The sequence below is a fragment of the Clarias gariepinus genome, chromosome 20 (genome assembly GCF_024256425.1).
Source record: "Clarias gariepinus isolate MV-2021 ecotype Netherlands chromosome 20, CGAR_prim_01v2, whole genome shotgun sequence".
Classification (NCBI taxonomy): Eukaryota; Metazoa; Chordata; class Actinopteri; order Siluriformes; family Clariidae; genus Clarias; species Clarias gariepinus.
This window is the reverse complement of record NC_071119.1, coordinates 18882930-18906629: the sequence shown is the minus strand read 5'-3', so window position 1 is coordinate 18906629 and position 23700 is coordinate 18882930. Positions and strand designations below refer to the sequence as shown.

The 23700-nt window shown below is 37.3% G+C and overlaps 1 protein-coding gene across 8 annotated transcripts in view; it reads right to left on the bottom strand.

Annotated features, from left to right (window-relative positions):
* LOC128508334 (multiple PDZ domain protein) overlaps positions 1 to 23700 on the bottom strand; it is a 50835-nt gene that overhangs the window by 6096 nt on the left and 21039 nt on the right. For 3 of the 8 annotated variants that reach the window (XM_053479613.1, XM_053479619.1, XM_053479620.1), the window contains 21 exons: positions 23408 to 23569; positions 22516 to 22680; positions 22128 to 22248; positions 21737 to 21935; positions 21397 to 21438; positions 17614 to 17709; positions 17397 to 17489; positions 17093 to 17270; positions 15507 to 15617; positions 12270 to 12329; positions 12005 to 12076; positions 10332 to 10503; positions 9889 to 10088; positions 9697 to 9788; positions 9254 to 9329; positions 7254 to 7334; positions 6828 to 6917; positions 1604 to 1678; positions 1357 to 1525; positions 1114 to 1259; positions 942 to 1025 (listed from right to left, as the gene is read on the bottom strand). In XM_053479613.1, the coding sequence (XP_053335588.1) occupies positions 942 to 1025; positions 1114 to 1259; positions 1357 to 1525; positions 1604 to 1678; positions 6828 to 6917; positions 7254 to 7334; positions 9254 to 9329; positions 9697 to 9788; positions 9889 to 10088; positions 10332 to 10503; positions 12005 to 12076; positions 12270 to 12329; positions 15507 to 15617; positions 17093 to 17270; positions 17397 to 17489; positions 17614 to 17709; positions 21397 to 21438; positions 21737 to 21935; positions 22128 to 22248; positions 22516 to 22680; positions 23408 to 23569 (2484 nt within the window). The remainder of the gene's footprint in view (positions 1 to 941; positions 1026 to 1113; positions 1260 to 1356; positions 1526 to 1603; positions 1679 to 6827; positions 6918 to 7253; positions 7335 to 9253; positions 9330 to 9696; positions 9789 to 9888; positions 10089 to 10331; positions 10504 to 12004; positions 12077 to 12269; positions 12330 to 15506; positions 15618 to 17092; positions 17271 to 17396; positions 17490 to 17613; positions 17710 to 21396; positions 21439 to 21736; positions 21936 to 22127; positions 22249 to 22515; positions 22681 to 23407; positions 23570 to 23700) is intronic. The other 5 variants (XM_053479615.1, XM_053479617.1, XM_053479618.1 and 2 more) reach the window with 5 other exon arrangements.

Here is a 23700-nt window from a genome sequence, read left to right as displayed (position 1 = left end):
TTTTGCATCTGAATAAAAGCTTTAAAATAAGAATGTATGACATTGTAAATGAATATAATATAAAAAAGAAAACCAATTAATCATTGTTTCTATTATATATTTTTCATCGCTGTTTAATTAAGCAAAAGTACATTTTATACGATTACTCGATTAGATTTTTGGTAGAATACCCGATTACTAAAATATTCGATAGCAACAGCCTTAGCAGGGTCTATATGTATGAATGCTTCGTTGTATAAACATTAAACAAATAATATACTCCTTTCTACATATTAAACTCATTATTCAAGGGTAAATAATATGGATTTATGTAGAAAGGAGTATATTATGGGCTGACACACTTTGGACTGAAAACAACAAGAACAGATTGAGGTAACCCTGACAACACATAACCACACTGTGGTGATGTACAATCAGTGATGTACAGTCAAACCTTGGAATGAGAGCACAATTTGTTGTTCCCGAAAGCGTTTTTATGCATCAAAGCACTTGTAGATCAAAGCGGAATTTCCCCATAAGAAATAATGGAAACTTTGATGATATGTTCCACAACCCAAACATATTCATATAAAAAAAATTAATACAAAATATGAAATAAAAATAAAACAAATTATGCATGTACACACACACTACTGGAATCACTCCCCCAAACAGATCCATCTCCTGCAACGCTACAGCTTTTAAACTTTTTTTTCTTCATGAGGACTGTTGTTGCGGTACAGTTACTTAAGAACAGTCACTATACTTGGGACACAAAATAAAAAACAAATTTAAATGCTAACACACACACACACATGGTCACCACGTTATATTAAACAGTACACGTGTGCATGGGTGTTGACTATATGAGTGACGCACACGCACCGAGACGATTACCCACAATCCCACAGCGCAAGCCACATCACAGCTCTTAATATAATACCAATAGTTAAATATTTTACCTCCAGAATCTGATCTCCTGCCCAGAGCCTTCCATCTTTAGCAGCAGCGCCCTCCTCGTACACCTCGTGAATTATTATGGCGCCCTGTAAAGTGTTTTCTGTCGTTAACACTCCTGTATCGTGAGTACTAACTCATATACTGTACTTAGACTTAAGTTGTATAAATGCTTACCAAGAGTGTGTCACAGCCGCCTACGATGCTAAGGCCGAGTCCCGTTCTTCCTTTAGAGATGTCGATGGTGGTCTCGCAACCAGGGATTATGGGGCAGGTCACGGGGTCGGCGGCCGAGGTCGGAGGGGTCGATGATCTGCTGGAACCTGAAACACAACGCCATCGGCACGATCGATCGTCAATACTGATAAATAAGACATGAAGCTTGTGATTATGAAATGTTTAAAGTGCTGATGTCTTTACTCTTGATTGATTCTGTTTCAGGGGGGGTCAAGGACAGGGGACACATGCTGGAGAACACCGACAGATCTGACGGTCTCTGCGTCTGATTGGACGATGAGATTGCAGCGTGGATGTCTGTACAAAGACTGATCTTGCCTGAGCTCTTTGATTTGCTCAATGATGACATATACTGCAGCAAAAACAAAATTAATTGAACAAAATACATCCATATATTGATGTATTGATCTATCTATTGTGTTGATATTACCTTCTCCACAGAGAGTCCCTGGGGCATTTCATCATCTATTACCGTCAGTCTGTCTCCTGGTTGGGTACTCACCTCCTGAACACACACACACACACACACACACACGAACATTCATGTACACTGCTTATTTACTGTACCAAAGCTGATACTGGTGCAATATACCAATTTATATGTTTACAGTGGGAGCCACGTCAAACAGCCGCTTGGAGCATGATAGGTCCATGACAGGACCGTGACAGGACCATGATCGATCCGTGCACGGAATGTTATCCCCCGCGATGACGTAGTTAACGATGCCCCGCCCCATAAACGCCCCCATGCGCTTTCTAAAAAGATGGTTGTAATGCTGTATAATTCCGCCAGATGGAGCATTGACTGCTTCAGTTAACTGCAGTGTCCAAGCAGCCGATTACTATATTTGATATATATATAACATAACTTAAGTCAACATAGTTTCATAAATAGATCATGTGGTAAAGAAGAGGGATAAAAAACGATTCATAAAACAGATTTAAATCCCTCAATACACAATCCATGATGCTTATGCTATTTTTAATTAATGATTAAATTAATTAATAAAACTACTTATTGCAATATTTTTCACGACATCCTTAATAATACTTAAAGACACGGTAACATCTGTAATTTATCTATACCGGTCGTTGTAGGTACGGAATACAAATGCGGGCTATGTACAGTATTTTACATTACGGTGTATTTTATCTATTTCCGTTTAATACACTGGTAGATAATATTTTGCTGCAAAGTAACGCTTAAAATTTAACTTCTGCTTGGGTTTGTTTTCGTTATATTTTTTATGTTTTCGCTAATGTTTTTTTTCGCTGATAGTCAAAAATTGGCAAAACAAATCGATTAATGGCGCATAATATATGAAACAAATATCTGTCCATACGGATCAGTATGTCTTTAGTCATTTAACCAGTATAACATCTCCCCCATCAAAGATCTGATGGGACATTAATCACTTATCACTCCGGTGAATAGATGCGGCAGCAGAGACAGATTAAATCCCTATAAACATTCACACTTGAACACAATACTAACAGAACTAAACAGTTCCAGAGGGTCAGCGCCTGTTATCAGGACAGGAATCACCTACAGGATACTACTGTAATTTTTACTGCTTATATATTTTTTGCGATAGTTTCATTTGGTTTTACGCGATTTCATGTTTTATTTGTTTGTGTGTACGTGTGTGTGTGTGTGTGTGTGTGAGAGAGAGAGAGAGAGAGAGAGAGCGTGCGCGCGGGAGAGGGCTTATATTGTGATTTATTCAAGGTTACTAAAGCCTGGCTTACTACTAATAATAAAATATTTCAATGTAACCCATGGGTCTCAATCACAAAATCAGCCAACGCTGTAAACAGATGACAAGACAAATTATATAGGCTACTCTGAAACGTTAATTTGAACATTAAAAAAAAAAAATATATATATATATATATATATATATATATATATATATATATATATTACGGGGGCTTATATTACGGGGCTTCTCAGTCTTTCGTTAATTTTACTACTGACTGGAAACCAATGTGGCTTATTAAAGATGCACTGTTCTATTGGACATGGCTGTTTTTTAATGTTCTGCAAAATAAACACTGTCTACGGTTTGAATATACTGTGAACGTCTCAAAGTCACGTCTCTAGATCCTTCTGCAGTAATGTTATCGTGGTGTAAATTATTAACGTATCGATGTATTTCACTTGCAGACAAAATAGTCTAGTAACGAAAGTAACGAATTCGTCACTACTCTTCTCTTACGCAGCACGGCTAAAAAGATAATAAAAATGACACCAATCCTGCCATGATGCTACCCTGTCCATACACAACACTGACTGGGGAGATGAACTCAGACTTTACAAAACTTACTATTATTTCATGAGATGAAATTAAGCTAGGATGAAGAGAACAGAAGTGAACTCTCCTCTGTGTAATATCTAAGTAGAGTGTAACTGGATCAGCCACAAAATGCCCCCCGTGTAACTCTGATTAGGAAAAGCTCACAGACACCAAACCTGCAGCACTTTGGTGTAATTTTTATTATCTTTTTAGCCGTGCTGCATGAGAGAAGAGTAGTGACAAATTCGTTACTTTTAATAACTTGATGTTTGATTGAATATTATATAATTTCCAAGTTTGATAGTGTCGATTTTAGAGTGCATTATACGATGCGAAAAGGAAGTAAATAAACACGTAGCAATGCAAAGAGGACACAGCTGTGAAATATTTAAGCAATATAAATTCAACAAAGTGTGATCATAATGGTTGTTGTTGCTGCTGTTTATGTAATTGGTTCCACCGTGTTACTGAACGCAACTGTGTTCACAAAACCGAGCGTAGGGAAAGAAAAACACTCGCTAACGCGTTTGAATGAAAAGGGGCGGCGGCTTTTCTTTGAAGATAGCGATTGCGTAATGGGCGGCAATCCGTGGCAGGGGGATATAACACACCTCTGAACGTCCTTTGTCTTGTACATGATTATATTCGTTCACCTTCCAATCCCCCACAGCGCACACACTGTTGCTATGTCTGTTGGAGCACTTGGTTATACACAGCACCTTAATGTATGAAACACTTACTTCCTGGTTTGTTTTATTTTAAATATTGCTTATTACCTTTTCCCGCAAAATAAACATTAAACATAAACAACATGTTATCATTGTGTAAATTAACATATTGGTGTCTTTTAATTAAGGACAAAAACAGACCCTGCGCTTGTGTTTAGGACTGATGCTGAACAGCTGTGTTCATAGGTTTAATCAATGATTTACAAGACAACAGTTAAAGCGGTTGTGGATGAGAGGTGTGTGTGTGTGCGCGCGCGCTCCTGCATTTCTCCGTTGGTTTAACACAAACATTTTGCGCACAGACAAGTAAGTCTGAAGTACCCCTCCCCCCGCCAAAAACACACACACAGAGCAATTAGCACCATGTCATAGTCAGTATTCTCCACTGAGGTTTCTTACCTTCCAAGTTTGTCTTTGCTCTTTTAATGGATTCTTAAAACCCCCCCAAAACATTATACTGAGAAAAAAAATGATTATGGGTCACAATCACAAACACAAACTAGCACAGATAGATATGATCAAGTGTTTAACTGTTGTTTTCATTCGTTTCTATAACCAGTAATAATAATAATTATTATTATTATCATTATTATTAGCCCAACTCTTTGACTATTTAAAACAACGTCGGGTCCCATTTTTTGCACATTGAAGTTGTTGGTTTAAGTAAATGTATTTTTAAATACACAAACAATCCCCCAACAATTAAAACACGCACACATGACTTTAAAAATAAAATTTATTCTTTCAAAACTAGTCAAAAGTAAAAGTAAAAACAAATAATTTGTATAAAACAGGTGAAAACATGTTTAATTTTTGCTTAAAGGTCATTAAAATACCCGGATAACACCAGCTGCTTATCAGTCTCTATCTGGTTCTTGTATATATTAAAATATCATTTTTTTAAAATATTAAAGATGGAACTGTTTAATTCTTTGTTTCCCCCCTAAAGTATTAGACGTTTTGCAATTCTATGTTCAGAATATACAGTAGACCTGACCAAACATCATTCTAAAGCTGTTGCACTGTGACGTCATCCCTCCTACAGCTCCCTTTAACAGCTTGTTCAGGCTCCTCCAGTAGCTCCAAAAGGCCAACCGTCATCCGTCTGACCCCCCAATCCTCCACAGCGGAGCTCTGCTTAAAGACAACAGGAGAATTTAGTGAAGACAAAGATAAATAAACTTTACAGAATATCTAGTTGTAATAAATATAAAAGATATTAGTAAACCTACACCACAGAGTGTGTAAAATACTGTTTTGTGGAATTCTGGAATGTAAATAAACTGGGATAACTTTGTTAGTGTTAACCCCCGGTCTGTCTGTATTATCGTCTGCATTAAATTAAAATGCGCTTTTCATACAAATAAGTTAGACGATATAACACTCGTATATATTAGTTCATCTCTGAAGCCAAACTATAACTACCCGAGTACTGAAGCCCTCCTCACCTCCTCCCACACACACCTCCCCCCACACAAACACACACACACACACACCTCCCCCCCCCACACTCCTTAACTGATAAACACTTCAGAGTTTTATCCAGTTCGGTAACTAAGCGCTCGCGGCCAAATTGAGAAAAATATAAACCCGGTTATGAGCGTTTAGCTCGCGAGCTCTTGTACATCTATCCTCAGCTTGTGTCCTTCATGAACTGCATCACATTATATTCACAGATATAACCTGCAGATTAACTCTTACCCAAAGAATAAATAAATGCTAAATTTATCCAGACAACACGCGGTCAGACTCTAAAGGCATTTTTATAGAGCACAAACACTCTTCATCCGGTAGTGCAGCCTTTGTATTAGGGACATTAATAGTATTTTCGAAGCTTTAGTGTCTTTTTTAGTTAAAGAGGAGTGACATTGTGAGTTTGTGACACTGACAGTAAGCTGTAATGTTAACTCCAGACTTGGTAAACAGATCATTAAGTTATCTAAAGTCACATCTGACCGCTGCTGGTGCTGCCAGTGATTTTCAAAACGGCCGGTAAAAAAACTAAACTGGAAAATAAACTGTAAACTAATCCCAAACAAATTTTATAAATAAAAACACCACTTACCGCGAATAGTCCATTAAGCCGCCATCTTCATCTCTAGTGCAGTTTGGCAGCGTCAGTTCGGTGGGGGTGGGTTGTTAAAATCACGTGATTGCAACTCAGCGCAACTAAATTGCTGGCTTGTGTTAACGGGTCCTTGAGAACGAAGCGCCATCTAGTGGTGGAACCAGGTAAATGCATAAATAGGGCTTGAATGGGCGTGTTTACTGTGAAATCTTGACACGCCTTTCTCGAAGAAAAAGGAGGGGGGACTACGGCGTGCATAAGGCAGCCGTACGCCATTCGTACGCAATTCACACTTCCGCGGCTATTTGGCGTGGCTCCATCTGTATATAAACTAACACATTTAAGCTTCTTAAGGTTAGGCGGATTAGATAAACAACTCATACAACCACCTTTTGCTCTTAATCATAACAAATGAGCGTATTGAAGCTTCAGGTAGTTGCAAGAAAGAACATCTCGCTATTATACTTTACATGTTAAACACCTAATCTTAAACATAATCGCACATTAATTACCCATAAACCGCATTACTGTATTAAATTAAATATATTTAAATAGACTTGCCTGTACGGTCAAGGCTGCTCCATCTTCTCTGACATCCTGAATGATTATGTCGCTCTTGTCCTCCTCACTAAACACCAGTCCATCATCTTCCTGTTTTGCATAAACAAAAAAAAAAAAGAAAGGATGATTGTTATTGTATTATATATTCATTTACACAGTCAAGATGAATTTATTATTCTGAGATCTGTTGTACCAGAGTGTGGAGTGTATGTGGTCATTATTTGCAGACAAAAGTAAAAGAGTGGTTTATATTGATTTTGCTGAAGTATTTCTGAAGTCAGTATGAAAAGAATCAGTGTGTGGGTGTGGTATGCATATCTGTGGAATGTATGGGGGGGATGACGCGTTCACATCCATAAAAAAGCATCTTGTGTGCTGACAAAGAAGAGAAATGTCACAAAGAGAGAGAAAGAGAAAAAGACTTACCAGTGGTAAGAATATGCTCTGGACAAATTTAGACACGTCTGTGTCAGTCACTGAGGAGACGAGGGAGGAACATATTTGGGGCTGTAAGAAAGATAAAAGAGTATCTTTAATAAACTGTGAGGAAATTCAGAAAAAAAACATTATATATCAGTGATAATTTTATATTAGTTATAGTAGAAAGTAATCATCTTTGGAGTTGTAAGATACACCGGTTGTTAATTATTTTTCCCATAACAAGTAAATAAGTAAAGTATTTATTATCGGTCAAAAAGTTTGGACACACCCACTTATTCCATTTTTTCCCCCTGATTTTTATTTCTTTCTACACTGTAAAAAAATGCTGAATTCATTCAAAATATGCAATACAGTCGACCATTGAAATTCACGGATTGTCAAAAGGCATAGAATTTTAGATAAAATTGCCTATACAGTAAAAGCCTATTTTTATAGTTCAAACCCTAAATATGCTCCCAGAACACTTCAATTTCATTTTAATCTCAGTTTAATAAATTACCATTGTAAAAATTTAAAAGTATACTGTACACCCATATACACCCGTGTACACCTTTTCATTCAATGTGTTTTCTTTATTTTCATGAGCATTTACATTGGTAGATTCTTACTGAAGGCATCAAAACTATGAATGAACACATGTGGAGTTATGTACTTAACAAAAAAAGGTGAAATAACTGAAAACATGTTTTATATTTTAGTTTTTTCAAAATAGCCACCCTTTGCTCTGATTACTGCTTTGCACACTCATGGCATTCTCTTGATGAGCTTTAACAGGTAGTCACCTAAAATGGTTTTCACTTCACAGGTGTGCCTTATCAGGGTTAATTAGTGGAATTTCTTGCTTTTATCAATGGGGTTGGGGCCATCAGTTGTGCGACAAGTCAGGTTACTACACAGCAACAGCCCTATTGAACAACTGTTAAAATTCATATTATGGCAATAACCAATCAGCTAACTAAAGAAAAACTAATGGCCATCATTACTTTAAGAAATGAAAGTCAGTCAGTCCGGAAAATTGCAAAAACTTTAATTGTGTCCGCAAGTGGAGTCGCAAAAACCATCAAGCGCTACAAATAAACTGGCAAACATGAGGACCGACCCAGGAAAGCAGGAAAGGAAGACCACGTGTAACCTCTGCTTCTGAAGACAAGTTTATCCGAGTCACCAGCCTCAGAAATCCAAGTTATCAGCAGCTCAGATCAGAGACAAGATAAATGCCACACAGATGTCTAGCAGCAGACGCATCACTAGAACAACTGTTAAGAGGAGACTGCGCGAATCAGGCCTTCATGGTCAAATAGCTGCCAGGAAACCACTGCTAAGAAGAGGCAACAAGCAGAAGAGATTTGTTTGGGCCAAGAAACACAAGAAATGGACATTAGACCAGTGGAAATTTGTGCTTTGGTCTGATGAGTCCAAATTTAAGATCTTTGGTTCCAACCGCCGTGTCTTTGTGAGACGCAGAAAAGGTGACGGATGGATTCCACATGCCTGGTTCCCACTGTAAAGCATGGAGGAGGAGGTGTGATGGTGTGGGGGTGTTTTGCAAGAGTGTGCAAAGTAGTAAACAGAGCAAGGGGTGGCTATTTTGAATAAACTAGAATATAAAACATGTTTTCAGTTATTTCACCTTTTTTTGGCAAGTACATAACTCCACATGTGTTCATTCATAGTTTTGATGCCTTAAATGAGAATCTACCAATGTAAATGGTCATGAAAATAAAGAAAACACATTGAATGAGAAGGTGTGTCCAAACCTTTGGCCTGTACTGTGTGTGTGTTTATGTATATATATATATATAAATAATATATTGCCACAAAAAAGGGCATTTAAAAATTGCGGAGGATATTTGATGTTTCCTTGAAATTGTGTGGGTTTCCACCAACAATTATTAATTAGGTTCTAAGGACAAATCTGTGAACAACTGAGGCCGCGAACTCTAAAACTGGACTACTGTAGATGTACTTTATAGATATGCTTGTACCTCTGACTGCGTATCCAAGATGTCTCCGAATTCCTTTAGTGGGATGACAGCCATCTGAGTGAGAGAATCTGTGTTTCTGAAACACATACACAGTAAAACACGTAAGTCTATATATATGGAGGGACAATTAGCTTTTCATTTTTATTATTTTATGCTAATAAAGTTTTATTGAATATTCAATTATATTTCTATTTAAATGAAATAGAAATATTATTCCAAATAGTCTCCCAATCAAGCTTGACACCAAAAACTTAAAAAAGCTAGAAAATTCTCCTAAAAACGCTTATGCATAATGAACAAAAAAAGACCAAACCCTGAACTGATGGACATTTCTGTAGATGTTCAAGCAGGGGAGTAAGAAATCGCTTTTAAACATATGCATAATCAGGCTCATTTTTGTGGCACACAAAAATTAAAAAATGTTGTTGTTTTTTTTGACTCACCTAATAAAGATAATTTTGACTTTGGATGGAGCGCTCTTAATGATGGACGAGGCATTCTGATGAGAGCGACCGTACAGAATCTGCCCGTTGATCTGCAACGACGGTGAGTTAATAAATAAGGGACTTCATAAGCTGCCATCGAGTGTATATAGTTTACAGGAGACAAACATCTGTGTGGTCATCGGGCCTCACCTCCAGCAGCTCGTCTCCTACGATGATGCGTCCGTCTCTCCCGGCTGCTCCGTTGGGATCGATGCCTACTACGAAGACGCTCATTCTGGAGCGATCTCTGTTCCCTGCCAGACTCAGGCCTAAACCGGTTTGACCCTTCTCCAGCTCGATCATATGCAACTCGCCAGGCAGACTCCCATAACGATTGAACACCTTTTCTGCTTGTGCACAACGTAAAAAAAAAAAAATCACATCCCGCTGCAGGGCTGTGCTATCAAACAATGATTTAGTTTTTATACAACCTCAGGGCTCTATAAACTTTAACTTTCTAGCACTTTCTAAAAAAAGTTTAGTTTCAACGCAGGTTTAATACTACAGTGTGATTCTTGGTTGACTCTAGTGTGACCACGCTGCCCTCTGGTGGTCATATCGTGTCATTGCAGAATAACTTTAACACAACTTACTCCAGGTGTAGCCGAACTCATCTTCATCTTCCTCTTCCTCCGCTGTGTCGTGAGCGAGAGTGAGATGATCTGGGATCTCGGTCAGGATGTCGATGTCCGTGTCCGTCTCGCCTATGCGTGGCACTGAGAGGAACGGCATTGTTGGAGAAATTTTTCCTGGCTCTCGGTTCAGCTGCCATAGCAACGAGATGAGAGATCAAATGAGCATAGTGTATACGTACATACAAAAAAAAAAGGGAAACTTTTAATCAATTCGGTGTAAAAAAAATCTCAATAACTTGAAAAAAATCTCAATAACTTGAACACTGTTTAATTAGCAGAAACTTTTAATAATGTGATGAGTCCTGACTGGGGCTTTAATGCATGCTTTTATGATTTAATATGTCATTGCTTAAATCATAATCATAATCATTATTGGGATTAGCTTCCTCACAAACATGCATTTTATTTCCACACTGTTCACCAAAACGAATAGGGTCAAAGCTAAACACACTAATGATTTAAATGAACTGTAGCTGTGCCACAATAAAAGACTATAATTCGAGTAGGCAAAAATTTACATCGTTTCCACTTCATCATTAAAATACCAGATTATTTAAAGACAATTCCTCAGGTATGTAGTAAACTTTTAGCCCTTATTTTATCACCTGCATTGTTCTGCTATTGGTTGAACGACATACTGCATCTCCAACTTACCATATAGATACAAGGACACCTAAAATACTGTACCAAAAACTAGCAACAACATAGGTCTTAGTTCTGCCCGAAACCATGTACTACATGTCACATGACAAATCGTCCGTCGAGCTAAAAAAACGGCCCCTTAAGTAACTGCCATAAAAAAAACTCTAGTGTGAGAAGTATCTGTCAACCGCACTTTGCTTTACCATCTTTGCATAAACATCTTATCCTGTTACATCAGTTACAACTCTATAGCATTTAGCAAACATACAGGCCCTTCAACTTCTTCTTCCTTGTTGTTCGGCTGTTTCCTTTTGCCACAGCATATCATCTGCCTCCATCTAACCCTATCCTCATTATCCTCTTCTCTCACACCAACTGACTTCATGTCTGCTCTCTACAGCCATAAATCTTCTCTTTGGTCTTCCTCTAGACCTCCAGTTCCAAACTTAGCATCCTTCTACCTTCACAATTTGGCCTCAATTCTAACCACCTCAATCTAGCCTCTCTGACTTTATTTCCAAAACATCTAAGGTAGATAAACAAACGCATGCTTTCTCCTTACCTGCTAATAGAATTACTAGATTCTCCAGCTTTAAAAAACCCTGGCATGTCGGTCTTAACTGCAGTCTCCAGCAATTAGCCTGCACTCGGTGTGCTTGACCTTGCGTTTCTGTATGTTTTATTTTATTTTTTTAAATAACCCTTGCACTTAGGGTGCTACTGCATATAAATCCACACACACCCGAGAATCAGCCATGCGTTCAACATCCAGCTGTCTAAAAAAGGCTTTAATTATCCAAATTACACCTTGTTTACTTTTCAGCCCTGTTATCTATCTGGAGGCTTACAGTACACACATGAAAGTAAAATACATGAGTGATTTTCTCACGCCGCCATTCATGTTACGTGAAGCAAGAATACACACACACACACACACACACACACAAGAGTACACACGTGCACACGCACACACAAACTGAGGCACAAACCTTAAATGGAGTAGGGGTGAAAGGGTTAGTTGGGGAGAGACGGAGGAAAAGCCTACTGTGACTCTCAACATCCTACGGAGAAAAGAGAAAAGGCAAGCAGCACACGTGAGGAAGACAGAGAAGACACCGAATAAAGAGACAGAGAGAGAGAGAGAAAGCAAGAAAGAGACACAAAGGCTATAGATAGAGGAAATTCTGATATATGCATTTGCTTTTTTTCAGTCTGTTGAAATTTCTTTTTTTTTTGGCACCCAAAAATACTGACCTTGTTGTTGGGGTTTGAGTCTCGTGCCGTCCTGCCCTCGACGGAGTCTGCTGCCGACGTCTGTCATACAAGCACAGTGATTAAATAAAAGACGAGGGAGCACTTAAACGTGTCCGGAGCAGAAAGAAAGAGATTCTTCATTTCTAACAGCTGCAATAACACTGTCGATGCAACTCTCTAGCAGTGCGCGACTCTCCGAAAAACAAGGCCATCCAGCATAATTAAAGCGCTCTTTAATGGCAGACTGCTGGCAAGGAGTGGCTCCAGTGGTTTATCCTTCTTGTTTAGAGACTTTCAAATAATGAAGAGTTTTAGTGGCCATCTGCACGGAGACAGCTGCAGTGGCGGGATGCACAGAGAGAGAGAGAGAGACTCGCTGACTCCACATCTGCCTTGGCCTTTACAAGCCTTACGCTGAGCATCGAGTTACGGGACCTTTTTCGGTGTGAATAAAAATCAGAGATACACTCTGCCAAAAAGACATTAGGCGCTATTCGGAAAAGTTCAAAAATGATCTTTCCTATTGAGTGCCATTTATGATCACGCATTCCCAGCTCCTTGAATTCTAACGTAAATCGTTTTAATGACTTCATCAAATTTGTGACTTCATCAAATTAATTTATAACAAAGCAGGACAGGGTCCAAAAGTTGATTATTGTCCAATAACATTACATCAGAAAGTGTTTTGTTCCTGGTATATGGTTGCAATTTACCAATTCACCAGCCTCTCTTTTTATTCCTCCTCTCTCTTAACCTCAATGAGACAGAAATTAAAATGCTTTACCTCTTAGTGTTATATATCAGAATGTTCAACAGTTACACAAACAAGGCCTTACTAAATTGTTTAGTAAGTATGAAAATTATTCAACTTCATGGTTGTTCCTGAATTGTTTTTTTTTTCTACACTGTAAAACAATGCTGAAGGTGTATAAAATATGAAAGAATCTCCTTTGAACAGTTAATATTGAGATGTATCTGCTACTTATGATCTGTAAATCCTTCATAACGGCTCTAATCTGAGGTGCTCTTTGTTAATTGATGATTTTTGAGGTAACTGGTAACCTCTGCAGCAGAGGTAACATTTTGGTCAAATGCTCCTAACACAATACTTCATGTTTTAAAATAACAACTGATTGTTGTTGTTAGTTAATGATATGATGTAATATGTGTTATTCATAGTTCTGAAAAAAAAATCCTGTATTGTTCTAAAGTGTAGAAAATAAAATCCAAACTTGTATAATTTTTATTTATATAATCTACATATACACTAAACTTGCAAATTTCTTTGTTTTAGTTTAGTGATTTATTTTCTACATTCTATAACATACAGTATGCAATTAGGTAATTATGTAACAACAATAACAACAGTCAGTTGTTTTCTTTTTTTTACATTGTAGAAAGGAGTAAAAAATCACCAATGCATTAGGACAGCAGGGATAGACATATTCACACACACAAACATAAACACACACACTCAGTGTTGCTCTAACCTGCAGTGAGGTGTTTAGAAAGTGTCCGGGTGCGTTAGAGCTGCTGTTTAGCTGCAGAAAGGGAGCAGGTGGCTTCTATAAGCACAAGACAGGGTGTTAAGGCACTACTGAATCCTCTGCAACCCACACTACAAGAGTGCAGGGCCAACAAATTACACCATGAGTGCTCCTCAAGACAGGAGTAGAAAAACATCCAGATTGCTTTTTCAAGTCGAACAAAAAAACAGGTCTTTGTAACCTCGAAGCAGACAAAAGGCTTGAAGCCCAGGTTGGATTAGGATCCTAAATCCTGGTTTGATTTCTCTTCTTGTAGAAAGCACTCAAAAATAATTTGCTGGCTAATTCACCTTTAACGGAGATGAACAAGACATGCGGATGGATATCTAATGATACTCGAGGGAAAAACTACGGTGAAGTGCAAAGCAAAATAGCAAATACAAAAACAAAATGGCAAAAACAAAATCAAAATAACAAATTCAAAAACAAAATTAAATCAAAAGCAAAATAATAAACTGAAAAACAAAATAACAAAACCCAAACAAAATAACAAATTCAAAAAACAAAACAAAACAAAAAAAAAACTAAAAAAACAAAACAATTTCAAACATAACAAATAAACAATTTCAAACATAACAAATAACAATTTCAAACATAACAAATAACAATTTTAAACATAACAAATAGTGTAAAAATAACAAAACCAAAAACAAGATAAATTCAAAAGCAAAATAACAAATTCAAAAAAAAAAATTAAATTAAAAGCAAAATAACAAATTGAATAACAAAATAACAAAACCGAAAACAAAATAACAACGTTTTTGAATTTGATATTTAGATTTTGTTGTTTTGTTTTCGGTTTTGTTATTTAGTTTTTTCGTTTTTTTGTCATTTTGTTTTAAAATTTATTTAGTTTTTGGTTTCATTTTTTGAATTTGTTATTTTGTTTTTAATTTTGTTATTTTGTTTTCGAAATTTTCATTTTTTTTCGGTTTTGTTATTTAGTTTTTAGATATTTTTTGTTTTTAGTTTGTTTTTGGATTTTTTCCTTTTGTTTTCTGATTTTATTATTTTATTTTGCACTTCTTAGCCACCATAAAAAAAACGTTAAACTAAATATTACATGCTAACAGCGGGAAGTGTTAAAGGGACAGAATGTTTATTTCTCTACAGATAAGTGTGAAGAAAAATGCTACAGAGTTCAGTTAAACAATTTAAGAAGGGAAGAGAGAGAGAGAGAGAGAGAGAGATAGAGAGAGGGAGAGAAAGGGAGGGTGAGTGAGGGTAAATATGCTACACGTCAACCTGAATGAGGTGTCTGATAGAAATTATCCGCTTTTAAGACTGGGTTTATGAGTTCAAAGCGTGCTTTGAGCTCTCTTGAAAGGCTGAGGTGGACATTTCTTGTCTGATATCTCTTAACCGTGCTGTTCGTTCCAGTTCATTACAGCCTTCCGAAACCTGGAAGACCCCCAAATTTCCTCCATTAGTCTGATGAGTGAATTAGTGGGGTCGTGGCATAGCCTTTTAACAAAAAGCTTGGGATCCTCATTAAGCTGTCAGTTCATTAGAAATAACAGATGTAATTGTGTACCTCGGATAACAGGAGTGTTTGAAATGGTGAGCAAGCCTCATAAAATGGGACAGGTTTCTGTATATTTATCTTTAAAGATATGTCTGTGTGTGTGTGTGTGTGTGTGTGTGTGTGTGTGTGTGTGTGTAGTGTGGGTGCGTTGTCGCATTCACTGACCCGGGGTCTGTTGATTATGCTCTGCACTAGGAACACGACAGGGTTGCCGGCTTTACGGATGGCATCTACAGCTTGCTCGTGACTGGCATCTCGCAGGTCTACACCGTCCACCTGAAACACAAACACGAAATATTGATCTGAAAACATGTACAGGTAGTCCCCGACTTACGAACATTACAGTTAAGAATTTCCACACATACAAACAAACCCGGGTTCTATGAACATTTGTAGATACGAACAAACTTCAGAAGTAACTCGTGTGTATTGTATAATAAATAGACACTGCAGTGCAGCAGATATCAATATTTACAATTATATATGATATTTTCAGTGTGGAAGTAAATGTATAAAATGCCTGAAGTCCGGTATATTGTACAGTATGTGTGTGTGTGCTGGGGTGTGGGACAAATGGTTCGGCCTCACCGGTTTCAATGAATCAGTCCGGGAGCACGATGATAGAAAATAACTGTCCAATAAAGCTATCCTGATGGTAAATAATCCTAATTTTTAGTTCACAGTCCAATACAGTGGAAAACAGTTTTGAGACAAAATGGTGTCCAGGATTCCCCTCGCAATTTTAAAGGCGTAGCACTGTTATACACAGTTATATTTCACATTTGAGATTCATTCTTTAGGTGCGGTTACAATTTCTCACCACATGATGGGAGTGTGGGGAAAGGTGACAGGGATTTTGGATTGGCGGATTGCTAGGGTTTACACAAGGTGCATTCTGATCGGCCTGAAGTACCCTGCGAAGTACAGTACAGTACACAGGGTGTTCAGCCATGTTAAGTGTGATTCCAAACCGCAGGGAGCGAAAATGTTTAGTTCAAAGGAAACCGCAAATGTAGGGAATGAGTGAACAACAGGTCTTTACCTTACCGCGAAAAAATTACCATAAGTCAATGCGTCACGCTGGGGCATCGAAAAAATTGATCTTAAAAAAGGGTTTATATATTTATTATCATTACTATCGCGGATGACATCATATTAAAAGGACATAAAAATGTACATTTAAATTTAGTCAAGAAATAAAAAAAGAAATAAATCTCTGTACATCTTTAATCAATTATTATCACTAATCAATAATTTATTTACAAGTTTCAATAATGTTTTGTTCCAATAAATATTCAATATTTAATGTCCGTAGTGTGAAATTTTCACGGCAGCAGCGACAGGTATCCGAGGTGTTTATGTTATCATGGTAACGCACGAAGGAAGTGAAGTCTGCGCTGGGGACTTCGTAGGGTGCTCCGAATAGTGGAGTTTGGTCAAGGGAAAATTCCCTTAACCGACATTCCCTGCAAACAGAGCACCCTGTGAACGCAGCTATTGTATATTCGAAGGTGTCAAAGTTGTATAAGACTCCTTTGTCGGACTTAAAAACGAATTCGACTTACGAACATGCTCCCCGGGACTGTAACACGTTTACATTGCCTTAAATTTTACTTGCGTCCTGTGTTGTAAAAGTGTCATGGAAGATGTGCTGATATAAATTGTCATGATATTTAATTTTTCCTGTGTAGTGTGACATCATACCTACGTGTGTGTGTGTGTGTGTGTATGTGTGTTTGTGTGTGTGTTACCTGGACGATTCTGTCTCCAGTTTTCAGAGTTCCATTGCGTCCTGCAGGGCTGTCTTCCAAGATATGCTTGATGAAGATGCCCCGCATTACTTCGCCGTTGCTCAGGCGACTGCCCATGCCCCGCCCACCGACAATGCTGATACCTAGCGATTTTCCTACCTCCCTGTAGAGCTCCACTCTTAAAACACACACACACACGCAGAGTCTTTTTATAAATCCTAATTGTGTTATTGGAGGGAAAGACATATCTATGTGTGTGTGTGTGTGTGTGTGTGTGTGTGTTTGTGTGTATACGTATACTTACTTCCTTGGTTGGTTCCAGTTGCTGAAGTTTGCCGTCTGTAGTTCACTCTCCTCCCCTTCACCATCCTCCCTCTCGGGAAGCTCTGCTACAGACCTGAACACATTCCAGCAGTTAATCGGTGCTTATTTTGTTAAAGCAATATAAATATATATATATATATATATATATATTTTTTTTTTAAAAACTCAGTGCTCAGTTTTATAAAACGTGCGATAACCTTGGTGTGCTTGATGCATCCACTGCAAAGTCTTCCTCCCTGTCCTGTTTAAGAGCCTTGTATTCCTCTAAATACTCCGCCGGGACATAGGTAATGCTGTGAAACACGGGCAGAGCCATAGATTCACATCCACTAAATCACATGCATGCACACTTACCGTATATCCAAGCAAACCTAAAACAGCGCACACGCACACACTTTTCCACACCTTTCAGCTATTAGATATGTCATCATCACAAGCTTATACCCCGTAGGAAAAAAAAAATGAACAGCTTAATGTTGTAATTATTTACCCTCCACTTGTGAGGAGATCTAACCTTGTGAAACAATTAGTATTCACTGACATGCTTGTCTTTGAACAAGCATCGTCTGGATTTAATGAGTTTTCTGCCTATCACAGACCACAGTGTGACTGCTAGTAGTGTCTGGGAAAAACAAATGTGTAACAATTGTTTTTTTTTTTTGTTTTGTTTTTTATATGGGGAGATATACAGTAGTTGCACTGCAGAACAAAGCTCATGCATGTGACATCGCACCTGTGTCATGATGTGCCTGGGGATGTGACAACAGACAACCTGAAAGACATTTTTATCAGCTTTTCTCAGACAAAAAAAAAAAAGACAAGAGATATGTGCTTATCAGCCATTGAGCGAGGAGACGAGGCTAATCCTGGTCAAAGATTGGATCTTGGTGCTGGTGCTGTATGGCGCAACCATAATATTAAATTGAACACAATAAATATCCAATATACATGAGGTACAGTACTGTGCAAAAGTCTTAGGCACCATATTATATGCTGTACCAATTTTGCTATATATGTTTTTCATGTCTGCATAATTATGTACAAAATCATTCAGTATTTCCATATCTAACTTAAAAATGTATAAATAAATAACATTACAGGAGAATATATGCATGGCTGTAAAGAAAAAAAAATAGTAAAGTAAGACAGACCAGTTTTAGAAATAAACAAAAAACCTAATGTGCGCTCCTGGGATTTGCATAAAAATAGAAAGAAGAAAAAAGCTCAGTAAAACATAACAACTATTTTTTATAAAACCGCACAAATCTGTGTCTGAAACCTGATTTTAAGCAACAAGTTTTCACTCCAAATATTGACTGTTTATTTTATTGCTCTTTATAAAAGTTTCTTTTATGCAGAAATGTTTTCAAAAGCATCTTTTGCTTATGCCATATTTCTGTATACTGTATGCCCAAGACTTTTACATGGTACTATAAGTAAAACAGTTGTTAGGTTTTACTGAGCTTGCTGGAGAATATGAATTCTTCTGATAACTTTGTCACACTCGCTCTTTTATATTTTTATGCAAATCCCAGGAGCGTACATTAGGTTTTTTTTTTTGTTTTTATTTGAAAACTGGTATGTCTTGTTATATATATATTTTTTTTTTCTTTACATCCATGCATATATTCTCCTGTAATGTTATTTAATTATTAATTTTTAAGTTACTGTATATATGAAATACTGAATGATTTTGTACACAATTATGCAGAAATTATAAACATATATAACAAAATTGGTACAGTATATAATATGGTGCCAAAGACTTTTGCACAGTACTGTATATATTTAAATTATATTTGCTTGATGAAAGTACATGCTTGGGGATAAACTAGGCAGTGTTATTATAAACTAGGAAGTGTTTTTAAGCTTCTCATAGTATCAACTTAGACTTTATAATATTAGATATTTAAATGCAGAGTGCTCGCTTCTCAGTCTGTCAGGAGAAAAGCAGGTCAAAAACTGACATTTAAAAAAAAAAAAATGGTACCTGGAATGATATTCTGCATAAAAAAATGTTTCAAATTTATTTACCAATGAATGCAACATCTTACCAGATGGTAAATATCACTATATTGTTAATCTGGCAGTACACTGTTCTCAAAAAAAGTGTTGTACAGTAAGTTTCTCATCACACACTAAATGGTTATCTGGGCTCTTGCCGTGTGTTCAGTAAAATCTGTGAGTTGTGAGAGGTTAATCATATATTTATCGAAGAGCCACTTTGATAAGAGGACTTGGTTCAGAAATTGAATTAACAATTTACTGTTTTGGAAGACTTTTGGACTCTAAAGAAAGATGACAGATCTAACAAAAGGTAATCACATATCATTTGAATGATTTTAAGTGCAGCATGCACACATACATGACACGACAAAAAGAAAAAAATTTAATCCAAATAAAATGAATCTGAGGTAGAAAAAAATTATTAATCGGATTTAATGTGAAAAGTGAAATGAATCAGTTAATAAAAGTGGAAAAAAAATCTAAATTAAGAAAAGTAAAATAAATTTAAGTTTATACATGTAAAATTAACCGTAATTAAGAAAATGATTCACTTTGGTTGAATGAAAAAGAAAAATGTAAATCCATCAGTTAGGAAAGGTGAATAATTCAGAAAAAAATAAAATTTGAATGAATTAAGGTTTATACAAGCAAAGGAAATTAGGAGTTTGGATGAGGTGAAATGACTCATTTAGGAAAAGTGAATGAATCAGTTGAGAAAAGTAAAATAAATCAGAGTTAAGAATAAATCAGTTAATAAAAGTAGAATAAATCGCAATTAAGAAATGTAAAATTAAGGTGATACAAGTAAAATTCATGAAAATTGAGAGAATGAATCAATCAGTTTGGTTAAATAAAAAAGAACATGCAAATGCATCAGTTAAGAAAAGTTATAATTTAGAAATAACAAAAGTTGAATGAATCAAGGTTAATAAAAGGAAAGGAAATTAGAGTTTGGACGAGGTGAAATGGCTCACTTAGGAAAAGTGAATGAATCAGTTAATAAAAGTGGAATGAATCAAATATTACAATAAATGAATCAAAGTTAACACAAATGAAGCGAATGAGAATTAACAGAATGAATGAATGGGTTCAGTTAGAGGAAAAAGAAAATGTGAAAATGCAAAAGTGAATTATCATTCAGAAAAGGGAGTTAAAAAGTGAACGCGAGTAAAATGAATCGGACAAGAAAAGTGAAATAACTCAGAATTAAGAAAAGTTAAATGTTTTAAAAGGTGATGAGTGTTTGGGCAATCAAAATGAATAAAATTATAGCAAAGTATAGCAAAAAGAAAAATCAAGATGGATCAGAGATATGAAAGTGAAACGAGATATTAGTATGCGGTTATGTGACTCGTAGTTAGCTGAAGTGTCAATCAAACAGCAGTGGCTTGTTTATGACGAAATCAATACCATGGGTTTAAATGATTCAGCAAGCAAATTAATAAACAACCTACTGTGACTGTATTAATAAGGACGCCGTCGGACGACACGCGACTGCATGCGAGGTGTAGATGAGATGCGGCTCGAGTGTTAAGTAATTGCATTTTGGAAATGTGATTATCCAGATATGAGCAGCAGAGCCATCAAATTGGAATTTTAACTTGATCACTAGGACTTCCTCGAGAGTGGTTAATCCGATTTATCCACAGAGGACAGCTATTACGCTTCAGAAGGCGACGCTTTCCCTGTCATTCAGGTATGTGACTTTATACAAAAAAATAGACGGAAATGTTATATTTATGCTGCAAGTTTCTTATTAGATGAAACAAATCTAATGTAAGTAACTCTGTTATAAGAATTTGGTATAAAAGTTGATGTTTTAGTACGTTTTATTAATTAATCTTGGTATATGTTAGAAAATCAGCTGCTCTATTTATGTGGATAATCTTGAAAAAAAAAAATTGTTAGACATGCAGTGAGACTGACACACTCGAATCAACTTTGTGCACTCAGTAGGAGTTAGACATACTCACATATAAAAGGGGCAGAGCTCCTCATCCGGAGCAACTGAAGATCTAGAAATGTTGAAATCTGTTTAAGTGCTGCTGCTGACACAGGCGGGTTTAATCAGCAGCACTCGACAACTAAGGTGTGTTTCATGATTCGACCAAAATCCTCTTGCAAAGTCACAGAAACCGTGAAAAGGTTTAACGGTTTCTGCATGCAGGAAACTCACTGATTATCTGCTTAAAGCGTTTGAATAATATAGTGCAAAGAACTACATACTGTATGTGGGATAGTCTGTGGTTTAAAATATAACACATATACAGTTTTTTTTCATTTCTTTATGGATACACTGTGAATGCTCCTCACCCCATGTCCGATCCGATGAGTGAGTGTCGGCGCAGCATGGCGCGCGCCTGTGCGTTGGTCAGGTTCCCGGTTGCTTCCCCGTTGATGGCGAGGATGAGATCTCCGACGCCTAAACGGCCGTCTCTGCTTATGGCGCCGCCATGAATGATGCTGCGGATCAGCATGCCCTCGCCACCCTTCACCGCGCTCACAGTCATACCTGGAACAGAGGGAAATCAGTCACTCTGTAGTACTGCTTAAAAGACAAATATGTAACTGGTGCCATAGTTACATAGCAAAACAATACATGCTGGTTTTTTATATATATTTAAAAAAAGACAAATATCTAATACCTTTGCCTTAAAAAAAAGATATATAAGATATATATTTTTTAGATTAATAAATAACAAACCTAAACTTGAGTTGCCCTTGACAACAGTGATGGTCCTCTCAAAATTGCTCCCTGGAGTCATTTCCTGTTGATCGGTTTCTTCCTCTTGAGTTTTATCCATTGGGAAATCATCTTCCTGAAGCTTTTGCACAAAAAAAAAAAAAAAAACTAAAATCACACCAGGCTAAACAAAAAAAAACACACACAAAAATTGCTGCTGAAGGCAAGGTCATGCAGTCCAGAGAGAAAGATAGAGAGAGGTGAAAACTACCTGGAAGGATCTGAAGTAAACATAGTTTCTAATAGGGATGGGCAAGAAGGAAAGGAGAACTGGTTTTAACTCTGCTTTTGACCAGTTTGTAAAGATCGTAATGATTTCTCTCGAATGATTTAATACAGAACTCTTTACCTCCTTTTGAGAAGCATAAATTCTCTGTGAATCGTGCTCCGTGATCGGATTGGAGTGGGTGGAGCCAAATCGTACGACTCCTGCGTCGAGCATAATAGTCGCCACCTTGTCCTCCTGCCTGATTTCAGATGCCGTCATGAAAGGATACTCCATGAACGGATTTCTCTAGATAAGACAAATACTAAAGAAATTAACTTCAACACTGCGGCACACTGAGCTTTTATGATCCTGATCCTGATCCGGATGCACGGGTGATAATTTCCTAATCAACACCTGGACCAGTGTTGTAGGGAAGTTTGTTCACAAACCAATGGAGGATAAATGACAATAATCACACAGGCCAAATACCCCTATTACTAACGCTGGCAGCGTTTCAGACGGCAATAATACGCCTCCCATTTCTCTAACTGATTCAGCAGAGGCTCTGCACTAAATTTCAACAGTAACCGAACCCACGAGGACCAATAAAGTCTCAAATAAAATCAGGGTTGATGGGCCTTACTGCAATATAGCCCAGAATGTCGGCATGGAGTGCCATTATACAGGAGACAGAACGGCAGGCTGAAGTGTTTCCTGCGAACGGGAGGTGGGAAATGGGCTGCTTTAGATAATGTCACTCGCTGGGTCATGGGGGTCGTTTGGAAGAGAGAGGGATAATTTGGAGATGGGATCGTGGCTCTCAAATGATGATACACTAGCTGATATGGACCCCAGAGGACAAATTGTGGGTGGCACACAATTACTGGGGCATGGCTCTAGCAGGAAAATGGTAGGGTTACTAATACAGTAGATAAATATATACGTATAGAGTGGGGGGAAAAATCAATAAATTAGCAACTTTACTCGTTTTGTTTGTGCTAAAATACTTTGCACTTGGCTATAAATAATGTACCTGAGGGGTGGAGGAGGCTTCCACGGTCATCTGATAGGTGAGATCCGCATCGCAGGTGCTTCCGTGAAGGGCAATCATGGACGCCTGGAACGTGTCATCTTCCTCGCCGTCGTAATGACGATCGAATTTCTCGTCTGACAGGTCCAAGTCGCTAGTGTCAATCTGGAATGTGTCAGTCATGCTAATCAGATTTGATCATAAGAAGATATACCGAGGCTCCAGGTTTAAACTGTGCCTGTCTCCTTTTGTTATTTTAAAGCATGTATAGACTTCAAGGCTCATAGATTTATGTA